The sequence below is a fragment of the Pollicipes pollicipes genome, unplaced genomic scaffold (assembly GCF_011947565.3).
Source record: "Pollicipes pollicipes isolate AB1234 unplaced genomic scaffold, Ppol_2.1 Scaffold_7261;HRSCAF=8764_pilon_pilon_pilon, whole genome shotgun sequence".
Classification (NCBI taxonomy): Eukaryota; Metazoa; Arthropoda; class Thecostraca; order Pollicipedomorpha; family Pollicipedidae; genus Pollicipes; species Pollicipes pollicipes.
The window spans coordinates 11116116-11140089 of record NW_023597054.1 but is presented as its reverse complement, the minus strand read 5'-3'; the positions used below and the strand labels follow the sequence as shown (position 1 = coordinate 11140089).

Sequence of the window (23974 nt, the reverse complement as noted above, 5' to 3'; positions counted from 1 at the left end):
TGACAATAAATAAACACGTCATTAAAGGCACCGTTTCACCTTTTATAGGGCCTTGAACTGAGATAGCCATTTTCAAGACAATTTCCTGCAATTCACAGTTGTAAGACTGTACATCTGCTGTAATCTTCTGTGCAATCTTTGTAAGACTTCAAATCGCCTCGTCACCGAGCTGGGCGCACGCGAACTTGTGCAGACGATTTCGCTCCGCCCAGTTTGAATTCACCCAGAGATGTGTGACGCCGTAGAAATGCCACACAAGTCCGCCTCATTAATGGCCATATTATGTTCAAGGTCAATAAAAGTATGACCACCGGCTTTTTCGTGCATGAAATACGTCAGCACGAAGCCTCATCGACGGGCACCAGCTTCGTGCCTTAAATGCAGGCTTCGGTCACAGGCAGCGTTTTTTTTTTATACAAAACAGCTGGGCGGTTTTACCCGTTTGACGGACATGAGGTTGGGAATCGAAAAACGCCGTAAAATAACCGTAGAGTAGCCGTAGAAAAGCGCCGTAGCCGTAGAAAAGCGCCGTAGCCGAGGATGCAAATGAAATTAAAAAACATCGGCACTGAAAAATATACAAGAACACCACAATTATGATGACGTCGACAATGATATGGGCTTTTGGGCACGCAGACTAAAATGGCTGTATGGAACACCACCAGTATGGGCCAAAACACGCGCACGTAACGATCATGGGTTTTCACACGCATAAATTACCAAGCCACCATGCAGCGAGTTGAAGTGCTGCAAATGAGTGCCCGTCCGCTGCAGAGACAGTTCTGACACGGTAAGACTGACTACGACTTCGACCTTATAGAGACGCTCCATGACGAATCTGACGATGGCGCAATGAGGAGCATATTTATTCAAAAGTGGAATCACGTTCTATTAAACAGCCTGCACTAAAAAAAAAACATACGAAAAGCTACAAGTGAGGATTTTCCCATCACATGTCATACTTGCCTCGATACCTTCAAACGTAGAATATTCCATTTAAGAGCGTCTTCATCAGGATTGGTCTAGCTATTCCTTACGTTGGTCAATGAGTGGTTGTTTATTCAAACTCATACCAATCTCTGGAAACAGCACATACGTACCACCCGGACGTTGCGAACTAAGAATGCGTGCCGCGTACCGAAGTCTCGCTCAAGCCGATTATGTAGACATTTGAGGCTTGTCCTCATGCATTTAGTGTCATTCTTTGCGTCGTGACCTCCAAACACAGAGACGAGTGCTCCGTTGTAGGCCTTCTCATGCTGACACTTTAATATGACCCAATTTGGTACCAAATGTGCAAACATCAGGATAAACAGGGAAGAAGTCCATTGTTTGTCGTCAGGTCTATCAAAGGAGCGGGTAAATTTTGTGACGGAAATGTTTTTGCTTCGTCATCATGTACCTTTGCTTGTTTTGACGCGTGCAGCTTTGGTGGCGTGGGACGAAATCATGAAATGCTGCAAACGTAAAATGACGGCCACGCACTTCATTACGAGGTTAAGGCATTTCCTAATCAATATTTATAGGCTATTTTGATACACCTCACATTCAGCAGGCTTTCGTCCCGTTATCTTAGTCCTCGAAATTTCCAGACGTCCTCAGGTGTCTGGGGCTACCACAAGGTTGATACACTTTTCCTGGAATCAGAATGTAATCCTCGTTCCAAGAAAATTAAATATTTATAAATCCTGGTAAACCCATGTTTGGACCTTGGGCCGCCGGGCGTTGCACGCAGCGCGATAGTTAGCGTCACAGCTGGATCTTAGGCAGTGCTGTTTATAGGGCAGAGGTACTTCAGTTCGGCGCAATCTGTTTTCCACATCCTCCGGTACATTAGCACGTACATGTAAAGACCGATGTCCCGGCGTGTCTACAACTCAACTTGTTACGAACCGAGGCTTCGCCAACGTCCCGCCATGCGCGCCCTCGCCGAGCCCACACCGTGCACCTGGGACGTCACGGCCGCACCGGAGTGTGCGGTGCCGGCGCGCTCCCCACTGGCGCCACCCGAGCAGCGCAGGGCCGACGGCGCTCATCAGTCTGGCCTGCGGAACACCACCGTAGACACGACGCTGCCCGTGTAGCCGCCGAACGAGAAGCTGGGCGCAGGCACGGTGTGGTGGCGGCTGAAGGCCGGGCAGAAGTGCGCCACCAGCTCGTCGGCCGTCCAGTTGCAGGAGGTGAGCAGCAGCAGGCCGCCCGGCCGCACCAGCCGTCGCACGCTGTCCAGGTACCTGGACACGCATGACACAGCGCAGTCAGGCGGCGCAGGCGCGCCGAGCCAGCCGCTTACTGATGAAGCGGCGGGCCACGCCAGAGGGGGCATTTTAATACCCAACGCATCAAATGAGCCCAGTGGGGCTAGTCGGGTACATTTGACCATTTTACTTATGGCTGCGCGTGAGATGGCATTACAGTGATAAAAGTGAGTTAGCGGTTTATCACCGCGACATCAAGGGACCATTTCGGAGCTGCAAGCCGTGGATACAGAGGCTGAGTCAGCGGTGGCCAGGCCGCCGAAGCTCAACTTCCCAGGTTTTTGCTGTGCAATGCGCCTCCATAAAATATACAATGTGAGTTATGAATCACTTCGCTTTTCGCTACCAAAGTTGTCCAAGCAGCTCAGAACACACACTGGAGCCTGACACTGAATATGATGTGTGGCAGGTGCGCAGGTTGACGCCCCGCAAATATCGCTTGAGTGGACCGTCTGACCATCAGCTGACAATGGCCGAGGCAGCCGGTCTGGGACAAGGCTGACGTTATCAAGGCGTTACGTGCCACGCTAAAATCGTTCGCCATGACTTATGAAGCGTGATGGAGCGTCACACATCTCTGGGTGAATTCAAACTGGGCGGGGCGAAATCGTCTGCACATGTTCGCGTGCGCCCAGCTCGGTGACGAGGCGATTTGAAGTCTTACAGAGATTATACAGAAGGGATGATAGGGCGTAACCTTCTATCCTGACGTGAGTTTTTAACATTAAAACCTTAAAGCGCGATATCGTTGGCTTCCTCTCAAAATGAACAACAGGCTTGCCTTTACTTCGTGCTGCGAGATCGGTTGGGACTAAACCCACATTGCCTGTTTGGGACATAACGTAGCCAGGCGGCCGGGTTTCGCCCGGCGTAACCGGTACCAAAGGACAACGGCTTGTCGCAAATTTCCACAGGCACGTAACGTAATTTGTGGACAGCCCTTGACCATTGTTCGTTGAACTGAACGTTGTTCGTCGAACTGAAGCCCCGCTCGTCACTGGTTTGGTGATACCAGGGAGCGCGCAGATGGACGCGGCCGGCCCGGCTGGGGCGGGGCAGGACCGACACTGACCTGAGCCGCTGCTCCCTGGGCCGCTCCGGGCTGAGGCTGATGGCGTCGTAGGTGCCCTTGTCGTGGCAGACGTCGTACTGGAGCTGCAGGCAGGCCGGCAGCTCCGTACCAGACAGATCGCTCATGAAGTTGGCCGCCTGTGGCAGCGAATGGCTCCATGACGAGGTCGGCGCCGTACGCAGCCAGCCCATGGCGCCACCTGTGCGCCAACCACCAGCCAGGCACGGTGGCCACTTGATATACGTCATTTTAAGCACAACTTATAGCATTACAAGAATACCTAATTGTTCGTATATTTCAGATTGACAATTCAGATCTCGTAAACGGTGTATATGCAACGCGGCCTTGTGTATCCTCTTAAGCAGAGTGTGTTTGTTTAGGATCGCTTTCATTATCGTGAATATGGACGTCAAACACTGTCATGTATATCTCACAAAGCATACAGACACTTCTCCAGCTTCCAGTGACCCTATGCCAGCAAGACATGTCAGTGAGATGTTACCTGAAACGTGACGTCCACCTTCTTGTCCTGTGCCACCATACGTGCCAGCTGTATGGCACCCTCTGCGTAGTCCACCCCAGTCAGGTTTGTATAACCGGCACACGCCTGCCACGAAAGGAGGAATGAACCAATTGAACAAACATCAAGGCTGTCAGGAATAGCCCACAATGTCCACAGCAAAGCATAGTGTCTAGAGCACTCACTTCATGATCAATGATCACCAAAAAGGTCATTTGGCTTAAATCACCAGTAGATCATCACTGCACTGACTTACAATGATGATTGCCAATGCCTGTATATTTAATGGGTTTACTCATTGCTAACATGACACAACACTTTCATTTAATCAGCATTTACATGTAGCTGATCTGGACATTATTTACTCACCATTTCGACTAGAAATATCCCATTACCACAGCCAATGTCTAAAATAGAGGATGTTTTTGCTATTTCACTGCTATTCTCAATATACCTGAAAGAGCAGGATAAGGTTAAAGCTATTTCAAATAGGGATCATCATACACACCACTGTTTCAATGTCATCTTCACTCATGTCACAGCTACTGATTCTGATATAAACAGCAACTGTTCCCTATCGGCACCTTTAGCCGAGTATCGTAGCATGGTCTTATCCACCCTTAGCTATAATGACCAAAAAGGTAATGTAAATCTGCCCAGTAAATGTCTGTTTGGGGTGAATCATACTATATATCCCATGGCAGCATGGCTTTCAGAGGATTGGCTGGTTTGAATACTGCAACTGCAGCATCATTTGGGTGCCCAGAATACAAGTGGGTGGACTGAAATGATTTTTTGGGGTGACCATAATCTTAATCAATGAGGTCACAACAGAGAAAGGTAGCTTCGCCTTGGATGAGGCAGACAAGGTGACTTTGACAAGACAAGGCGACAAGGTGACAGGACTGCTGAAAGGACTGTTTTGGCCATTGAGCTTGCCCCATGCCTGAACATGGAGCAAGACATTTTAAGCACACATTTTTGTTACAAAAATATTATAAAAAGTGGCTGGTACATCACATCCCTACTTCATGAAGGGACTTCAAGGGACTACCAACTTCATGGGAAATGAAGTTGGTATGGACAACAGAAAGCAGTTTGTGAGTAGATTCTGGCACACCTGATGACTCTGTCCATGCAGTCTTCCCCAAACCAAACTTCTCCTACATCTTTGTGCGACTTAAAGTTGTCAATCTCCAGGCTGTATGTAGCATCCCAGCTGAAAAAAACAGGAGAACAATGATATGTATTCTGTGCATACTGCAAGCATGAAAGACTATTATACACACATACTACCATACAACCACATAAACTGGCTCATTAAATACAAAAAATGCTCAAGATAATTCTGAATGTGGAATGAAACTCACAACTCTTTAGTGCCTAGCTCCGATCCAACAAGCTCTTCAGTTGCCTCCATCTCTTGAGCCGTTAGGCTGAGATGTTCCTGGCTCCCCTATTATAGATGAGGCAAACTTGAATCAATCAGATCCTGAAAAGGCCAATCAGGCAGCTTAGCATAATTGCTAACATTTGACTACAAATCCCAATGAGATGATCTGTTCTGACAATGAATGGCCACCAGGCTAAGTTAAACAGCTATATGACCGTAATATGATCTGCCATAATATGGATGATTTGCAGCAAAGTGACCAATCCATTATAAGGTCTAGACCAGAAGGAATCATGGTGGCAAGATAGCAGACTGAGATCTAAGCTTTCCTGAGAATATTTCCACTGCCCAAATATAATGAGGACCTCAACCAGCATTGTCTTGGCGCAATGTGCCCAACAAATAACTCAGGCCAGGCATGAGAGTAAAGCAAAATGGAAGCCCTCATTGACACATGCTGTCACCACAGGTTAATAGCCCAGTGGGCATACAGCTAGACATATGGTTGCAAGTGTCATACACATTTGGTCAACATCCAAGAACCCATGCTCAGTGTTTAATCTTGCACAAAATGTTGTTATAAGTGTCCATGCCATACCACCAGGCAATCATGTGCATGACCATACCAATTTTAGCACATCATGTGCATGGCATGATGTGTTAAAATTAAGTTACTCGATGCACTTGAGATAATTACACTTGTACTAAATACTTTCCTAACAGACTGTGGAAAAAATAAGCCAGCTTTAAATTATATGGAGACAAGGATCGATGGCTGTCAGTGTGTTCGAGGGGCCATTCTTGGCAAGGACTGACTTAAAACAGTCCTAGCAAAAGATTGGCGAGTTGTCTTAAACTCACACCAGCAACTTTCACAGGGCGGTGACTAACAAAAACCATGTCGGTATTATTTACCCTTATAAACGTGCGTACACGCACCCCTCACTTGGTACCCTTCACCATTTAGCGACTATCACGGTGATGAGATCGGAAATTGAAACATCTGCGCTGCTTTCACTCGGTCAGTGCCATTTGCATTGTAAATCGCCTTTTTCGTGGTGGATAAGTAGAAAATCTACATGCAAAAAATGACAGTAATTCATAATGTTCTTAATCAGAACGAAGCACATAAACCGAAAGCTGGGAAAACAAATGACAATTTTCTTTAAATCCAAATATTTCTGAAATACCTGAATTCTTTTATATGACATTTGTGACGCTTTTGTTGCATTGTATGCGGCTCGCTTATGTGTTTAGTGCCTAGAGTGTGATGGTAGGAAGCGTTGATATGGGAATGACGAGGGGGGTTCAAAAATAACGTGTGGAGATTATAGCCAAGATGTCATGTGGTGGTGTGGTATATTATACTGCATCAGATGTATTAGGCTAGTTTTCTGGATTTGTTTTGATGGCTGATGTCTCGATTAAAGCGTATTTGGTCATATCTGAGAACGTGTGATGGCCCTTCAAACCTGCTACCGCCGATACTCTCTCCTGCTTTTGAGGCTGGGAAACTGGGGTAAGTCTTTTACATGTTATGTGTGGTGTGAAGTGTCACTGTACGTCTAGTGGGTATGTTGTATTAGTATTTATTACAGGGATAAAGATACAACAGTGATGGTATTTTTAGTATCTACGGTTGAAATATTTTCGAAATATTTAACATGTCAGGTTAATGTGTAATACCTATCTTTCATAATTCCAGTGTTTTTGGAAACATGATAACAACATAACTCTTTTATTCATAATCTTGGCTAATGTTTTTCCACAGATGGTGAAAGGGATGATTGATCCTGAGATATTGGATTAGGTTTGAGTACTTTATTTGTGTATCCATGGAACATGTATGTGCTACCATTGATGCCTTTGTACTTATTAGAATCAAACTGATATACATTACAGGTGGATGCCCTATATTAGTAGGTCTCAACAGGGGGAGAGGGAGTTCCATTTAAATTATCATGAAGCAGTCAACATATATTTAAGACTAGAGAGATAATTGTCCAGACATTGTTAACAAATTAGTGCTGGCTGGAAAATTATTTAGACACGAGCGTTTGTGGGTTTGTACACTTCATGCAATGAGCCATAAATTGCTTGCAAAAATAACCAAAGAGAGGTGCAGGTCTTCCACAGATATTGGAGTATTCAAACATTAGAGATATACCAGAGTTTAATTTTGTCATTAACGTGTGTTGCTTGCAAACAATTTCTATGTAAAGGACTGGACTGGACTGGACTCTGGACTTTTAAGCTGGTTATGGAACCTTGTTCATGTTATGAGGGAAGTATGCACATGGCTTATGTGGATTGAGGTTTGTTGTTTTGTTCTGGGTGAATAATTTGATCCAGGAAAGGAGTAATTTAATTGATCCTTTGAGCACATGAGCCTAAAAAGACTGGGGCATACTGCTCTAGATTTTTCATTCAACAAACACAATATAGGTTGATATAAATGACTGCATACTTAAAGGACCAAAATGTTGTGTGGTTATGTAGTGGTGTTATCAGTCAGAATGTTATTTGTGAAGGTTATTCCAAGTTTCATAAAGAAGACTAGCATATAAACTGATGATGAATAACACACCCTCATGATATACCTGTATGACCATGTTGCATGTAGTAACTGTTCCCTAAATGAATGGTACTGTGTCCCTTCATTGCTCCTCTGTATGCTTAATGTGTCTTGCAGATGATGCGAGGCAGTGAAGTAATATAAGGGAAGCAAGGAAGCCTGAGGTATAATGTTAAACCTAGCAACTATGTCATGCCCGTTTTCAAGCCTACAATTTTTCAGGTAAAGGACAGACATTCTCATCATGTAGACCTGGAAAGCTGTTAACATTTGAAGAGGTTGGGGAACTGCATCGTAAGCAGGCAAAGCAAAGCCTACTGGTGCAGGTTCAATCTGTGAATTCAGCTGTTCCACTGGAATCTTACTTGGAACAATATGGAACAATCATCAAGATGTTTCACTTCAAGACAAACAAAAAGGTAGTCCAGGTGGACAGGCATCTTCAGATCATTGATAAGAAAGTATTGCATGCATTAGCAGGCATTTCCTTTGTGGAGTTGTTGTCACTTCCATCAGCTGATAATATTGATAGACTTTTCAGTTCATAGGATGTTCCCAACTATGTATGCAGAAGGTTCTCTCTATAGAGATGTTGCATATGTTGGCAGATATTTTTGTCTGTGGAAACTGTGTTGCCTCTATCTGTGAAAGTCTGTTTATTGAGGTGACATGGCTTGTGTGGACAAAAGTGTTTGCATACCACTGAGATTGCAAGAGTGGAACTTCATGTTCACAAGTGCACCATCACCTGTACTGGCAGAACTTTCTGTTTGTGGAGCTGTCGTCGCGTGCGGAGGCGGAGGCGGTGTTGGCGCGCGCCCACCACCTGGACCCGGACTCCGTGGTGCCGGTCACCTCGCCGTTGCTCTGGCTGCGCGCCGACGGCTCACCGTCGGGCCGCGGCGGACCGGACGGCCCGCCGCCGCCGCCCCGTGTCATCCAGGAGGTGGCGCGCACCAACGCCGAGCTCGCCAGGCAGATCACTGAGTGTCCCACGGTGCGGAGACGCGCGCCGGCTGCTGACGCGCTCCACTTGCTTCCTCCGCGGTCGACAAGTGGTTATTACAATACGGGGAAGTCCAGCCTGCGTCATGTATATACTTATGCTTGTGTGATGGTGACGGGCTGGCGACTGGCATGTGACCCAATGAGGGAACTTTTGATATGAGCTGCTCACCCATGCCCTTACTGGCATAAATTGTGGACCTCCGATGTGTTAGACTCGTTTTTACTCCACTTCCTTTTACTTAGCCCCGTGATGAGCGTCCATTGAGTCATCGACTGTCATAGATGCGTGGCCTCAGTGCAGCGCAGTCTGCTGCCGACTGTCGCCCAGCAGTGGGCGTCGCCGCGCCGTGCGACTAATGCCGCGGCCGCTGACAGCTGGACGCGCAGCTGCTGCGCCACTACGAGCTGACGCGACTCACCGAGCTGGGTGCGCGGCTGCGCTACTTTACCTGCGAGCTGCTGGAGCGTGGCCTGGCCGGCCTGTTCCCGCACGCGCGCGTTCGTCCGTTCGGCTCGTCCGCCAACGGGTTCGGCCGGTACGGCTGTGACGTGGACATGGTGCTGGAGCTGGAGCAGCCGCGGCCAGCGGAGGTGAGCCGGGCCTGGTGGTGGCGCGCGGCGGAGCGGCTGTCGGTGTTCTCGAGGGGTGTAATGGTGCCGTGTTGGAGAACCGCACTGGGCTATGGACTGCTGTCAGGTCCAAATGTTGCAATGGTGTGAGAGCAATATGGCCATTTTTGGTTCGCACTAATGTTTGCTAGACATGGTAGATCTGTTAACACTTTTTATGTATTTATTATGATAAGTTATGGCATGTTGTGCACCATTTCAACCTGTCTGTCAATAAGTTGTGTAATCGGTTTGGTCTCTCTCTCTCTATCCCTCTCTATCTACTCCTAGTCTATGCTCCGCGATAGCGCTTCGGAGAGCGAAGCGCGCGATCTCCTCCGCGCTCGCGCGGGACCTAGGCAGAGAGCGCGGCAGCGAAGGGCGCGGCTCGCGCGAGCGAGAGCTCGCGCTAGAGAAGCGCGCGTCCGAGCTTCGATCGCGCGCGCGCGAGCGAGGCGCGAGCGGCTCTCTCAGCGGAGAGCGCGAAGCAGCGAGGCGACGAGAGCGCGCTCTACCGAGTCACGGCTCTTACGGGCGCAGAGCGGAAGCGCGCTCTCGCGCGACTCTCGCTACTTCTTCGCTCAGCAGAGCTGAGAGGCAATTCTCGCCGCGCACGCGCGACGACAGCAGCCTCGAGCCGAAGCTGAGCTCTCTCTCTCTCTTCTCTCTCTCTCTCTCTCTCTCTCTCTCTCTCTCTTCTCTCTCTCTCTCTCTCCTCTTCTCTCTCTCTTCTCTCTCCTTTCTCTCTCTACTCTCTCTCTCTCCTCTCTCTCTCTCTCTCTCTCTCTCTCTCTCTCTCTCTCTCTCTCTCTCTCTCTCTCTCTCTCTCTCTCTCTTCTCTCTCTCTTCTCTCTCTCTCTCTCTCTCTCTCTCTCCCCCCCTCCCTTCTCCTCCCCTCTCCTCTCCCCCTTTCCCCCCTCTCCTCTCCCTCTCCCTCTCACTCCCTTCCCTCTCACTCTCCCTCTCCCTCTCCCTCTCCCTCTCCCTCTCCCTCCGCCCCCCTCTCCCTACCTCTCCTCTCCCTCTCCTCTCCCCTCCTCACCCTCTACCCTCTCCCCTCCCTCTTTTTTCCCTTTCTTTCTCCCCCTCTCTCTGGCTCTCGCTCTCGTCGCTCCTGCTTTTGCTCTCACTCTTGCTCTTGCTCTCGCTCTCGCTGTCGTTCTTGCTCTTGCTCTTGCTCTCGTTCTCGCTCTCGCTGTCTGCTCTTGCTCTTGCTCTCGCTCTCGCTCGCAAGAACTGGATGTTATTAACTGGAATGGAGCTCACTAGGGCGTATGCGGAGATAACCCGACCCATGTCACTACAGGCGGCGGACCGGCTGGCGTTCCAAGCGATGGCGACCAAGTCCGACAGCCACGTGCAGAGGCACCGCTACCTGTCCGTCATCAGCGATCTGATGGCCAACCTAATGCCTGGCTGTGAGCAGGTGAGCCCCAGTCAAAGCTTGCCGCCTGACACACTGGATATATTGGGGGGGGGGGGGGGGGCTGCAGTGCACGGTGTGGAGCTGGCCCTCGTGAGTCCAGCAGTCACGGTCAGGATATATTGGGGGGGGGGGCTGCAGTGCACGGTGTGGAGCTGGCCCTCTTGAGTCCGGCAGTCACGGTCAGGCTGGTGTGGCGGTCAGAGGGAGGCAGATGGCATTTGCTATCCTATGAATTCGGCAGATGAGGTCCTCATGCTCATTTCGAACTAACCTGCATCTTGTGGGGTCCTGGTTAGTGATTAGCAGTTGGGATCTGCATACTCGACTACGATTTGCTGGAGGTGCACATTTGAGCACTACAGGCATGTTCATTGTTCATATCAGCTCAGGCCATCGAGCGCCTGCGTTTTGCTCGGTTTCGTGTAAAATGATGATACACCATTTTTTTCTGTGGTTTTTAATTTTCATAGATAAGACGGTAGTACTAGCCTTATTCCTCGGAAAAAAACAGGAGAATGGAGATATAGTTCGGTTGGTATTTCAGCAACATGCCTTTATCGAAACAATAGCAGAAGTAAATTAGTTCTAGTTAGTAAGTTGGTAAGTAAGGTTTTTTTCGATAAATGCATGCTGCCGAAATATCAACATAATTTTATCTCCATTCTCCTGATTTTTCCGAGGAATAAGGCTAATACTACTGTCATATCTATGTGAATAATGCTCCTCGCTAATGCACTGAACAACTTACGCGTTTCAATTTTGGGCAACGGGAATGAAAGTAAGGGTGTGCTTCCCCACACTTAGATATTCTTGTGAATTGGTGGTTATAATCGCAACAGGACAGTGTAGTAGAACTTGATAGCCAAGTTAAGGTATATCTTGCAGTGTTTTTTGTTGCTGCTGTTGATGCACTTTTTCCCAGGTGCGGAGAATCCTGAGGGCAAAAGTCCCGATCATCAAGTTTACTCAGTCGTTAACTGGCGTCGACTGTGACCTGTGTATGAAGAGGTTGGTGCCAGTGTTGGGGAAAATCACAATGTGTAGATGGCTTGCTTTGCTACGGCGACGCCATGATTGGATTAGCATGTTGAGTCTTCGGTGAAACGTCGTCTTGATGGAGTGAGTTGTAAGCTGCGCGGCCGTTGGATTGTCTGCTTTGAGCTTAGCACATGGGATCGGTTGTGTCGGTCTGACCCAGACGGACTGTAGCTCAGCTCAGCACAGCTCAGCACTCAGCACATGGGATCGTCTGTGTCGGGCTGACCCAGACGGACTGTAGCTCAGCTCAGCACAGCTCAGCACTCAGCACATGGGATCGGTTGTGTCGGTCTGACCCAGACGGACTGTAGCTCAGCTCAGCACAGCTCAGCACTCAGCACATGAGATCGTTTGTGTCGGTCTGACCCAGACGGACTGTAGCTCAGCTCAGCACAGCTCAGCACTCAGCACATGGGATCGTTTGTGTCGGGCTGACCCAGACGGACTGTAGCTCAGCTCAGCACAGCTCAGCACTCAGCACATGGGATCGTTTGTGTCGGGCTGACCCAGACGGACTGTAGCTCAGCTCAGCACAGCTCAGCACTCAGCACATGGGATCGTCTGTGTCGGGCTGACCCAGACGGATTGTAGCTCAGCTCAGCACAGCTCAGCACAGCTCAGCACTCAGCACATGGGATCGTTTGTGTCGGGCTGACCCAGACGGACTGTAGCTCAGCTCAGCACAGCTCAGCACTCAGCACATGGGATCGTCTGTGTCGGTCTGGCCCAGACGGACTGTAGCTCAGCTCAACACAGCTCAGCACTCAGCACATGGGATCGTCTGTGTCGGGCTGACCCAGACGGACTGTAGCTCAGCTCAGCACAGCTCAGCACTCAGCACATGGGATCGTCTGTGTCGGTCTGACCCAGACAGACTGTAGCTCGGCTCAGCACAGCTCAGCACTCAGCACATGGGATCGTCTGTGTCGGTCTGACCCAGACACACTGTAGCTCGGCTCAGCACAGCACTCAGAACGTGGGATCGTCTGCGCCGGTCTGACCCAAACGGACTGTAGCTCAGCACAACCCAGCACTCAGAACGTGGGATCGTCTACGCCGGTCTGACTCAGACGGGCTGTAGCTCGGCACAGCCCAGCACTCATCACATGGTATTGTCTGCACCGGTCTGACCCGAACGGACTGTTTGTCTCTGAATCTGATGTCCCCCGACTTGAATGACCTCCTCAAGTGGCGTGCTTGCGTTGCCAGGAGCGGTCTGCACATGGCGGAGCTGCTGTACATATGGGATCAGCTGGACGGGCGCGTGGCGCCGCTGGTGCGCGCCGTCCGACACTGGGCTGAGAAGGTACCGTCAGTGACCGGACATCCTGTCGTCCGGCCGTCCCGGCCGCCCGCCACTGGCGCCCGGCTAGCCATAGATGCCGACAGCGTGTTGGCCACAACACTGTCACTTCCCTTCAAAGCAGCCCTCAGGCCCAGTTGCCGTCCATGCTGTATGTGCTGCAAGTTCTTTGGGTAATATTCGCATCAATATGTGCGTCGAAAAAGCCTATGGGTTGTAGGGGCATGCGTTTGGAATGAATGCTATCTGTTGTGTTGTGTAGAAATCCGTCAATCATTATATTGAGAGGTTGGTGATGAGATGTTCAGGCCGCTCGTCGGAGGAATAGCATTTGTGGGTAAAGTACAGGGACGTATTGCTGAGATGTTTTAATTGCGTATCATTGCAGCTCTGATGGTGTCATCTGTCCTCCAGCGTGGTTTGCGGCTCTAGAATATTGAACTTTGCGCCATTTTGAGCCTTGGGCGATAAGATTTGCCCTTGCCTGTTATTTTTTCTCGTCATCGGTAAGCCCGTCGGCATGGTAACGGGATACAGTGCAATACGGTGCGTTCACACCATGACCAGGACCTTATGGCATCTGCGCCCGCTAGACGGCTGTGATGTTTTCAGGTGCGTCTTACCAACGCCATATCGGGATCGTCTGGGGCGGGTCGCTGGATCTCCAACTTCGGCGTCACCCTGCTGGTTATCTACTTCCTGCAGACTCGGCCCGTGCCCATCCTGCCTTCTGTCAACGAGCTGATGCGGCGTGCCAGTGAGTGTCTGACTGCGCAGACACCTACCGGCGAACAGTTAAATCTGGATCACGTACAGCTGTTGACGGATGATGTTAGACTTGTCATACGTACGAAGGGAATATTACGTGATATTCCGTCGTGACGGTAGTGGAAGGGTGGCGGTCGAGACAGTAGGACATTCGTGGCTGCAGCTGGAGACGAGATGGTGGGGCCGATGTTTGGTTGATTTCACGTGGTGCAGCACATTGCCGTGTGAGTCGACATCCAAAGGAACCCGGAGAACCCCGAGAAAGCACCCGAGCACTCATCAGAAAGAATGGTGCAGTTTTCACTCCGGTGGAAGTCATGGAAGTTTTAAATTTGAGCCTGTAAGAATGACAGCCCGGCACGAGATTTAGCTGGTATCTGCGCGGAATAGCAGTCGAGAGTGGTGCACAGGTAATCAGGATTTCACGATCAGTTTGAAATGAGTGGCAATCAGTTGTAAACCCCGTCCTCTGGCAGCTAGACGTTTGCTCGCTTCGACGGGCGGCGGGCATGACGACCGTGTGCCCTGTCTGAACGCCCGTCGTGCTGGCAGGGCCGTGTGACGCGGTGGAGGTGGACGGCACGGTGTACTCGTTCCTGCGCGATCCGAATCTTCTGCCGCCGACAACCAACACGGAGACGCTGTCGCAGCTGCTGGCCGGCTTCTTCGCCTTCTACGCCGAGCAGGACGTGGAGACGCGCGCGTTGTCGGTTGTGAGCGCCGGCGACTTCCCGCGGCCGGCAGACAGTCAGCTGTACGTGCAGAACCCGCTCGACCACGAGCTGAACGTCACCAAAAACGTGTCGGCCAAGGAGAGCCGGCGGCTGGGTGTCGAGGCGCTGCAGGCGGTGCGCCTGCTCGAGGAGGGTCGCTGGTGGCCGCTGTTACTGGGCGGCGCCGACGCCGGCCAGCTCGGCCAGGCGCTCTGCGCGCCGTTCTCGCTCCGCGCTCTGTTCGACGACGCAGAGACGGAGCAGCAGCAAGGCGCCGCCCAGGAGTCGCGGCGAGGCGGTGCCAAGACAGAGCCGCGGCGGGCAGCTGTTGAAACGGAGCAGCAACCAGCAACTGCCGACACGAAGGCACACCGGAACGCAGCGAAGGCGGCCGAGCCAGCTGCGCGGCCGGCTGCAGAGAAGGCGCTACGGCGGGCTCCGTCGCAGGCGGCCGGGTCGGTGGCGCGGCAGACCTCGGTCGCTGCGACCTCAGCGCCGCCGAAGGAGCGAAGAGGAGCGCCTCTCCCGACGAAGGAGCGACCGAGCGACAGTCTGGACCTGGCCGGTCTGTTCCTCAGCGCGCACCGTGGTGGTGACGCGGTGGCCGACCAGCACCACGGACTCAATGGATCGGGCTCCATCCAGCTCCGTGTTGACAGAGCACCGGGCAGCGAGACTGCACATGACCAGACGACAGCGCCCAAGTCGAAAAGCAAAGGCAAGAAAAAGCGCCGGACGGCTGGATCATAGCGAGTGTAGCAGGACTGGCGTGAATGGCATGCCGCAACTTGCCACTTGCGGCAGACAGTAATGTGATGAGCTGAGGATTAATACAGCTCCTTTATGAGATGCTGCCGCATGACCGTTTGCGGCCGACGCGCCCTAAAATTCCGTTAACAGATGCTGGCTACGGAAATGGCATCAACCAAAGCGGTACGTGTCATGGCTGTATGCATAACCTGGCGCTCGCTGCGTATTTCGGATGAAACACTAGCAGCATCGATGTCATGAACGAATTCAGACAGTGGTGAGCTATCCGCAATAAATGTATGAGGTGGTAGTACGCCCATAAACCTGCCGCAAGAAAATAGGGGCGTGTCCCCCGGTCACGGCCGGAGGGTTTGACCACTGAGAAGACCGCCGCTGCCAAGCGTGTTCCAGGCAACACAAGACAGCTGAGAATTTGATGGTCAATACGCCCTAGATCAGTGGCCTAGTTCCGTCTGCCCGCGCGCTCCCGCCATTTAGCGGCTCTTCATGCGTGGTAACGTCTTCATTCGATGACATTTGTAAGGTTTTAAAGGCTGCATTCTCTAAATTCTCATCTGAATTTTGTCGGGACAATTCTAAATGCACTAGTGTCGCGTGTCCTGAAATAATGCCGCGCAACGCGGCAGCGGACTGTCCACCCCTCTTTTCGTGACCGCCCCGTGATCGCCCGATTCGATTGCCTCCCTCGTGACCGCCCCATGATCAACCCCTCCTCCACCACCCCGCGGTTAACCTCTTATTCGTGACCACCACGTGACTGAGTGGTGTCCCGTCTCACCACACACCCGACTGCCTGATGGTTAGCAGCGGGACAATCGATACTGCTGTGGAAGGCGACTCAACGCGGCTCGTCCATGCATACCAATGTAATGCAACAGACAACCGCCTGTCGAACGCATGCTGGTGAAATAATCTGGACCCATTCGCGTTGCAGCATAACAAAATGGTATTCACCTTCAGCTCAATACTGGATATTGGTCTCGCGTGTCATGTTTTTTTTTTTTGCTCACTTATTCCTTGCTGGAGACAGCACTACCCTTCCAATAAAAGTTAAAACGGCCATTTAAATGTTGCAAGCCTGTAACCAGGTGCAGCAATATCTTGCATCACCCCCGGACCGTTTACCGCGTGTAACACCGACGAACATCACCTCGTGTTCCGTTCTGTGTTGGCCGCTCCACCCGCTGGCTCCAGCACCAGTCAAAGCCAGTCAGACCCGCATCCGATAACTATATTCGGCGGCGGCCAGCCCAGTGTACACGCGTCAGCCAGCCGCCGCGCGGTCACCGCTGCGCCGCATCCAAGAGCTCTAGGCGGCCAGGCGGCCCCCCGGGGTGGTGGCGCCACCCGTCCGCTCTCACAGCTCTCGGCGGCCGGACGGCCCCCGGGGTGGTGGCGCCACCCGGCCGCTCTCACACATTCGCGGGCCGGTGGCGCCGCCCACTACTGCTGCTTGGCCGCCAGCTTGAGCCGCAGCGACTCCGGCATGGAGGGCGGCGGCGGCCGCGGCACACGCAGAGCCACCTTCACACCGTCGTAGATGAACCACTGCAGCGCCGTCAGCGTGCCGATCATGATAATACGTGCCGTCAGGCCCTTCCACATGCCCATGAAGCCGAGGCTCTTGGCCACCTCGACGGCGGACGAGCCCTTGGCCATGTTGAGCTTGCTGACGATGGTGTCGGCTGGGTGGGAGACAATGGCGCAGAACACGCCGGCGATGTAGCCGGCGGCGAATGTGACCACCAGCTGCTCGGATTTGGAGCACTGGTCGCGCGGCTTGGGCACCACGTACCTGAGAGGCGGACGGCACAGTCAGGTAACAGAGACAGGCGCATGATCACACGGGTCACCGTCACATGGGTCAGTCATGGTATAATGGGTATACGGGCATAGACGGAACGGCTATATCCAGGTAACTGAATGCACTTAAAGCGCTGAAATCGCGTCGTATGATGACAATTTTAGACACACGTAATAAAACGATGACAGCGATGGCTGTATTTTCGACGGCACGCCGCGCTTTTCGAATGATAAGTTTGTATGTTCAGTTTTATGAAACTCGCCTGGCTTGAGCTATAGATAGGATGATGGTAGCTGGCCACAATCAGAGATAGCGTGGCCCTAGTCTCAAGGTGCATTGGAATGTTGTCTATTTATAGCCGACCCCGTCTCGCTGACACAAATCGGCGTCAATATGACGAACAGTCGCTGGAAGTGTGTTGATAGGAAGTGGAGGGAGGAGGCATGCTCGGATTGTAGGTAACTTTTGCGGGGTGTAATGATGGGTCTGTCATTTCACACATACTCGCGTCACACAAACAAAAGACATTTTCAGTTCCGCAGCCAAGGGCGGGGTGGACGATGTTGGGTTGAGGACTAGGAGAGTGACTAATGGATATAGCCCGCGGCACATGGCTTCTCACACCTCACAAAGCACAATACACAGCTAGCTGGCTCTGCTTGAACTGCTTATGGCAGCACTCACTTGCATTCTATGTTCTATGGAGAAATGGCTTACATGGAAAGCAGTGCAAGCAAGGCTGAAGAAGGCCATGGGTCGCAATGTTAAGTCAAATCTTTTAGAGCTACCACGACCACATTCGTTCATCTTTATAATCAATGACGTTTATCAAGTAAACACAGCCAAGGAAAAAAACACAGCATTGTCTATATCTCACGTGCAAGCTAAAAAAGCAGACAAATTCCCATTGTTGTTGTTGATTGGGGCTTTAGGGCGCGCCGACTACTGTGGTCATTTTGCGCCCATGACAAATTCCCATTTCGCCTTTGTTACAATCTGATCTCGTTTCACATGCGGAGGGTCACGCGTCACAAATCGCACACCTCCACATCTGCCTAGTGACGTTTAGGCTATCTTTATATCCTGCGAAATACGAAGTCCCCAGAGCCAGCAGGCCTGAGCAGCGCGAGCACAATTTCAGATCTTTCATGATGCCTAATCACATTCAGTGGCCATTAAATGCATTGCCATGCTTCAGCTCATGTCTAATGCAGTCATTAGGCAATTTCTCATTGAACAGCCATCGTGATTGAGGCGCACGCTGGTTTTCGTCAGTGAACGATCTCCGTACGGATCGTTGCACGCCGTGTGCGGGTCGGCGGGCGAGCCGTGCGCACTCGCCACCCCACCCATCCCTGAGGTCGTTCAGTTGCAGCGTGCCAACCACGCGGCCGGCGGACTCACTGGTAGAGGGCCTCGACGGTGCGCTCGAAGCAGGCGAACTTCATCATCGTGTAAGGGATCTGGCGGGCCCAGAGCGGCGCCACGCCCTTGTAGAAGCCCCACCAGCCCTCCTGCGACATGATGATCGGGAAGCCCTTGCGCAGCGTGGCTGGGAAACCCGGCATGGTCTGGATCCGTACCTGCCGACACGAACACACGCTCAGTGAGCAGCACCACCAAACACCAACAGCGGTCAAGAGACGCGACACTCGGGTGCAGACACGACAGCGGCGCGCAGCTTTCACGCGCTATTTGGCGGGCAATAATCCCCGTGCATACAACTTGCACCGCCGCAATTAACACTCACACCAGCTTGGCAGCCTCACCTTAACGGCCTCCATGGGAGCCAGCGCAATGTCGGCGAAGAACTCGGCCGACGCCGACGCCGCCAGGTACAGCGTTGTGCGCCACAGGAAGGCGTTCTCCTCGCCCATCATGTTCGAGTACAGGTTCTTGAAGACCTCGTAGAAGCCGAACTTGCAGAGGCCCTGCATCGAGTATCCGATGGCGGTGGGCGCCCAGCCGCGGCCCAAACCGCGCAAGCCCTCCTCCCGGACAGTCACCTGCGGAGCACACACACGGCCGTCAGCGGATGGTCAGCAGCGGAGCGGACATACCACCGCAGGCAGTGGGCGGACGCAGCCGTCAGTACAGCTCATAGCCGTGCTTTTGCCCTCGAGCAGCCTACTGCCACAACAAAAATAAGAAACGTTCAGCCAAAGTTACCGCTGCGAGCGGCTGACTGCTTTTGTCGTCGACGCGCTGACTGGGTACCTTGCTAAACTCACAGATCAGGATGTAATAAGACACGTGATCCGCCAGATGGGCTGTGCCTAAAAACTTATAATTGCCTCTACTACTGATCGCTCATCTAGTCCATGGCAAGACATACGTCACCCCAACAATGGATGTGAAACTGACTTTGCCAGATTGCCACTGCAGAAGCATACAAAAAATTATCCTAGGCCAAACTGAATATATTGCTAGACACAGTTTAAGGAAACATTCCATTCAACTAACACAAACAGCCATGACCTGGTTGTCACAACTACCATCAGCAGGTAGTAAAAATTAGAGCCCACTTTATTTCTAAGAGTTAAAAACTGGTATTGTTCAACCTTGAAGCCATTGAAGATGCCCTTGTACTTGTCGGCATTCGTCTGCAGACGACACTTGACCAGGTCGAGCGGCACAATGGCTGTGTGTGTGATGCCACAAGACAGGATACCGCCGAAGCCGGCGATCGCGAAGAACTTGGGTGAGCCGTATTCGCAGCTGTACTCGGGCTCTGCAAAACAGATATCAGCCAGCTCACTGCCAAGGTACGCATCGAGACGTGGTCAGATGGTCATGCACGGATAATGGGGACGTCGGTTAGCGACCACCGCAGAAGCGATGAACCGTAGCAAATTACGTGACCTGGCGACGAGAGCGTATAACGCGGTCGTGCGGCAACCAACATCAGGTGCCATCCCCAGCATGTCAGACGTCCCAGTGCCCATATCTGACCCTTGCTGTTGGCGTCCGGGTGCCGTACCTGCGGTGCTGAAGGCGGCCACATCGCGGCCGTGGACGAGCTGACGGCGGGGCGCCGACGGCTCACACTGGGCCACGGTCGGGAACGGGCTGGCGCGGGCCGTGTCCAACATTGAGCGGATCATGATGAGTGCCTGCAGGCAGAAATACAACCCACCTTTCAGTGGACACAGTTAAGTCACTGCCATGACCAGATGACACACATGGTCATTAAGGTGCACCACTCAGAGGGTTTGTTCCAAAACATGGAAGCCAGTAACATTTTGGTGGGTGATAATATGAATGTCAGTAAACCTCATGTATCTTTTAATATGCAGAGTACCCCCTCCAGCCATCCTTGGTTTATATCATTGCAATAGCCACTGCCATATGCCCATAATAACACAAAAAAACTCACAGCCCACAAAAATTCTTTTCTGGGGTGCCGACTGCAACTGCTGATCTTGCTGCAAGATAAAAAGTGAAAAATTAACTTGACCAATTTTTGCCAAGCTCAATCATGTTAACTCCTCAAACCCAGTACCAACAATGACACAGTAAATTAGTCACAGGTTATGAAAGCCAGTTGAGCTCATTTAGAAGATGAAAGTGGAACAATACACTGTTCCAGTCCATACTTCTCATTGGTGTCTAGAGCAGTATCAGATGTTGTTTGACAAGAGGACACATTCCACCTGTGATTGGAACATGACACTTAAATGTTTAAGAGGATCTTTCTGCTTGATAGGTGGAATAATATGCAACATCCAGAATAGCAATTCATGTACCAGAAAACAAACATAATTACACATCCAAAGAGCCTAGAACGGTCACATGTGTGGCAAAAAGTTTTTTGCTATGTTTTTCTTGACATGTTTATTTTCCCAGTGCATATGCCCAGACACTCACACATGCAGAACTGTCAATGGTCATGAGCTAACAATGAACAGCCTATGAAATGCTGTGAGGTACATTCAAGCCAGGCAGCTAATAATGTTAATGTACTGGGCTGGGATCATAGTATTGTGAGAAGCCAGCATACTGTGTCCACATGATTGAACCTTTGCTACCAAAGATTAACCTTAAAGAGCTCACTAAAACATGTTTTCCATCTAGATTCTGCAAAATTATTATTTGAACAAAGAGTAATTTGTACACAACACTGAGGTTACAGCTTGCAGATAAGGCAGGATACCTTAAAGACTCAAGTTTTAATATACCTTAGGATAAGGTACACTTATTCTTCAATACGTGACTAGCCAGTTGACTAACTGGCTAATCATTCATAACTGGGATAAATGTTGTGGAACCTTGCTACACCATATATCCCTCATGATTTGCATTATATCTCATTATGTTTGCCAAGTTTGCTAACAATGTTCAACTATTGGCATAAAATAATTATAACATTTTGGTTATGACATTAATTACTTGAAGTAAGAAACACTGCACCATTCTGAGACACAAAAGGTGTTAAGTTAGTTGAAAATAAAGAATATCACACATTTTTACAGTGATCATGGCAGTATCAACATATTGAGCCCCAGCTATGAACAATTATTTTGGGGAAACCTGCAGAATTCTTTAACATGGAATGATCACATCGCTTTCATTTTGCCTGCCCTGAGGCCCCAATCCATTCTCACAGATTTCACCAATATGCACCAAAACCAGCTCTGTAGTTTAACATCCTGCCTTGCATTACAGCCCCCACCCAAGTTGTGCCATCATGAGGCCCTGTCAAAATCCATCATGAATGACAGACTGGTGGCCTTATTTCTTTTTATATAAAACCCTGTATGTCTTATTTTGAGGCCATACAATATACTTTGTCTTAAATATTAGGATAAAGAGAGTCTTCCAGTACAACTGTCCCTTCTGGTACAAGTATAATTGGTTTTGCTTAATGAATTTCAAATGCCATAAAATTTTTGACTTCAGCACATCATTTACTTTCTCTCTAGATCTGCACATTACAGATGGTGGTAGACAACTGAAGCCTGAGACCTCATTTCCAATGCTATGACCCAGGCTAAGAGCCAGGTAATCGTCCCAGCAGAGTACAACACCACTGCCTGGCACAAAAGCACAGTATTAAACAGTATTCTACGACAATCTTCACAATTTAGCACGGAGATGCATATTGATCTCCGCTTAAAAAGCTTTAAGACAGTTATGACGAAGCTGCGACAGATCGAAGAAAAGGTCCCGGAATGAAATCTGCCAATATCATTCGTCAAAATTACTCTTATAGCCAAGCAAATCATGACACTGAAAGGCAGCAGCTATCAAGTACATTTGCATGCCACAGGACCCTTTTCTAAAGCTTACTGTTAGCTTGACGACCGGGTCCCGCACTGCACTTCTCAGCCGGTCATGGGGTCTCCGGTGAAAAGAACGAATAATATCCTCCGCAAAGCTACTAGATTGCCAAACATACAACTACAACACATTTCGCTACGTTTACAGAAAATAATACGCCAAAACTTAAATTTCTAGCTGTTAAAGTGATTGAAGTTATAACATAAACCTTTTTAGAAAGCAATTCATCTTCACCTAAAATAACTGTTGGTGAACAGAGTGTTGTATAGGAGAAAGTAATGCTGAAGTAAACTGAATTAGGCCAAAACACGTACAGACTATACGTAGGGATGGACATTGATCCTATAAATTGACCCTCACTTTACTTAGTTGTGAATTTTAATCGTGTTATTTTATTTCTGAACGTTGTTGTATTGTATCATGTGAAAATGCTGTGGAAATCCCAGCGAGGACCGCAGTGAAAGGACTGGCATGATCCTTTCGTGGCGCGATAATCGGGTTGCTTGGGTCTAACTCTAGAGCCCAATAACAGCGCGGAAGTTCTGGCAATGCTTGAGTTCTGGATCCAATCAGGGGTGGGACTTTGCTCTCTTTGGTGGGTCATGGTCCCCCAATGTTGAGCTGGATCCACAATGTTGGGCTGGGCCCCCCAATGCTGGACTGTTCCCTCGCAATATATGGTTGGTCCACTGCTCTGATATATTTCGCTTGTCCTTCACAGTATGCAACGTGGCTCCCGGTATATCAGTCCTTTGAAGTAAAGGTAATGATAGATTTTGTAGAGAATCACAATTTAGTATAAAAGAAAGACACTATAACATGATATATACGTATGTATATATATATATATATATATATGCATATATAGATATAAATATAGATAAATGAATGTATATATATATATATATTTACATATATATATATATATATATATATATATATATATATAACTTACTGTAATGATTTAGATACTGCAAAATTCACAGAAAGTTGCAGTTTGTAAGCCGCTAACTTCACGGAAAATGTTCGTGCGTTATTGGGACTTAACGTGCTTCTGAGACTACGTAGCAACGCCTATCTGTCATCCTGGCAGAGAGGGCGGACAACTCTGGGAATCAATCTCCACCATGAATGGCTTAACGTAAAAGCATTGACTTGTGCACATTGTCTAACCCGTAATGCCACTCGAGTGACATGTCATGCGCGAATATTTAGGTGGTGGTGGTGGTAACAAAAAGCGGTGAAACTGCTAAAATTCGTAGACTTGACGCGCTACTCTTTCTTGGAGCAAAACATACGAGCAGTTCCCTAACATACAGCTGACATGCTTTAGTGTGTTACCATGAAAATATTCAAATCTTGTACTGCATGTTTTGAGCGTCTTGAAGGAGTTCACTAGTTTCTCGCATTCATATTGAGAAATATAACACAAACGA

At 49.9% G+C, this 23974-nt stretch overlaps 3 protein-coding genes across 4 annotated transcripts; 1 reads left to right on the top strand and 2 right to left on the bottom strand.

The window, feature by feature from the left end:
• Nucleotides 1-849: 849 nt before the first annotated feature.
• Nucleotides 850-6236, bottom strand: LOC119111836 (EEF1A lysine methyltransferase 2). The gene is made up of 7 exons (XM_037235670.1): nt 6159-6236; nt 5221-5341; nt 4971-5069; nt 4220-4304; nt 3833-3937; nt 3331-3467; nt 850-2234 (listed from the first exon to the last, which is right to left on the bottom strand). Exons 2-7 carry the CDS (start codon nt 5268-5270, stop codon nt 2036-2038), a joined length of 675 nt encoding a protein of 224 aa, XP_037091565.1. The 5' UTR covers nt 5271-5341; nt 6159-6236; the 3' UTR covers nt 850-2035.
• Nucleotides 6237-6518: 282 nt separating this feature from the next.
• LOC119113022 (poly(A) RNA polymerase, mitochondrial) lies at nt 6519-15736 on the top strand. Of its 2 annotated transcripts, XM_037237339.1 has the most exons (9): nt 6519-6762; nt 8041-8237; nt 8579-8815; nt 9202-9417; nt 10742-10861; nt 11784-11869; nt 13109-13205; nt 13815-13959; nt 14523-15736. In XM_037237339.1, exons 1-9 carry the CDS (start codon nt 6702-6704, stop codon nt 15431-15433), a joined length of 2070 nt encoding a protein of 689 aa, XP_037093234.1. In that variant the 5' UTR covers nt 6519-6701; the 3' UTR covers nt 15434-15736. The 2 variants fall into 2 exon arrangements, with proteins under 2 accessions (XP_037093234.1, XP_037093235.1); XM_037237340.1 differs by lacking the exon at nt 8579-8815.
• Nucleotides 15737-16667: 931 nt separating this feature from the next.
• Nucleotides 16668-22609, bottom strand: LOC119112419 (phosphate carrier protein, mitochondrial). The gene is made up of 6 exons (XM_037236603.1): nt 22548-22609; nt 20239-20371; nt 19820-19989; nt 19028-19264; nt 18663-18841; nt 16668-17249 (listed from the first exon to the last, which is right to left on the bottom strand). Exons 2-6 carry the CDS (start codon nt 20360-20362, stop codon nt 16898-16900), a joined length of 1062 nt encoding a protein of 353 aa, XP_037092498.1. The 5' UTR covers nt 20363-20371; nt 22548-22609; the 3' UTR covers nt 16668-16897.
• Between the last annotated feature and the right edge of the window lie 1365 nt (nt 22610-23974).

Excerpts from the sequence above, each read along its gene's own strand:
- LOC119111836 (XM_037235670.1), bottom strand. The coding sequence starts at position 5,270 with ATGGAGGCAACTGAAGAGCTTGTTGGATCGGAGCTAGGCACTAAAGAG. Across the intron at positions 3,938-4,219 it reads GGATATTTCTAGTCGAAATG|GCGTGTGCCGGTTATACAAA; the intron begins GTGAGTAAATAA and ends CTTTCGTGGCAG. Across the intron at positions 3,468-3,832 it reads AGGTGGACGTCACGTTTCAG|GCGGCCAACTTCATGAGCGA; the intron begins GTAACATCTCAC and ends TCGCTGCCACAG.
- LOC119113022 (XM_037237339.1), top strand. The coding sequence starts at position 6,702 with ATGGCCCTTCAAACCTGCTACCGCCGATACTCTCTCCTGCTTTTGAGG. Across the intron at positions 8,816-9,201 it reads AGATCACTGAGTGTCCCACG|CTGGACGCGCAGCTGCTGCG; the intron begins GTGCGGAGACGC and ends GGCCGCTGACAG. Across the intron at positions 13,960-14,522 it reads CGAGCTGATGCGGCGTGCCA|GGCCGTGTGACGCGGTGGAG; the intron begins GTGAGTGTCTGA and ends TCGTGCTGGCAG.
- LOC119112419 (XM_037236603.1), bottom strand. The coding sequence starts at position 20,362 with ATGATCCGCTCAATGTTGGACACGGCCCGCGCCAGCCCGTTCCCGACC. Across the intron at positions 19,990-20,238 it reads GGCCGCCTTCAGCACCGCAG|AGCCCGAGTACAGCTGCGAA; the intron begins GTACGGCACCCG and ends TCTGTTTTGCAG. Across the intron at positions 19,265-19,819 it reads GCATCTTCAATGGCTTCAAG|GTGACTGTCCGGGAGGAGGG; the intron begins GTTGAACAATAC and ends TGTGCTCCGCAG.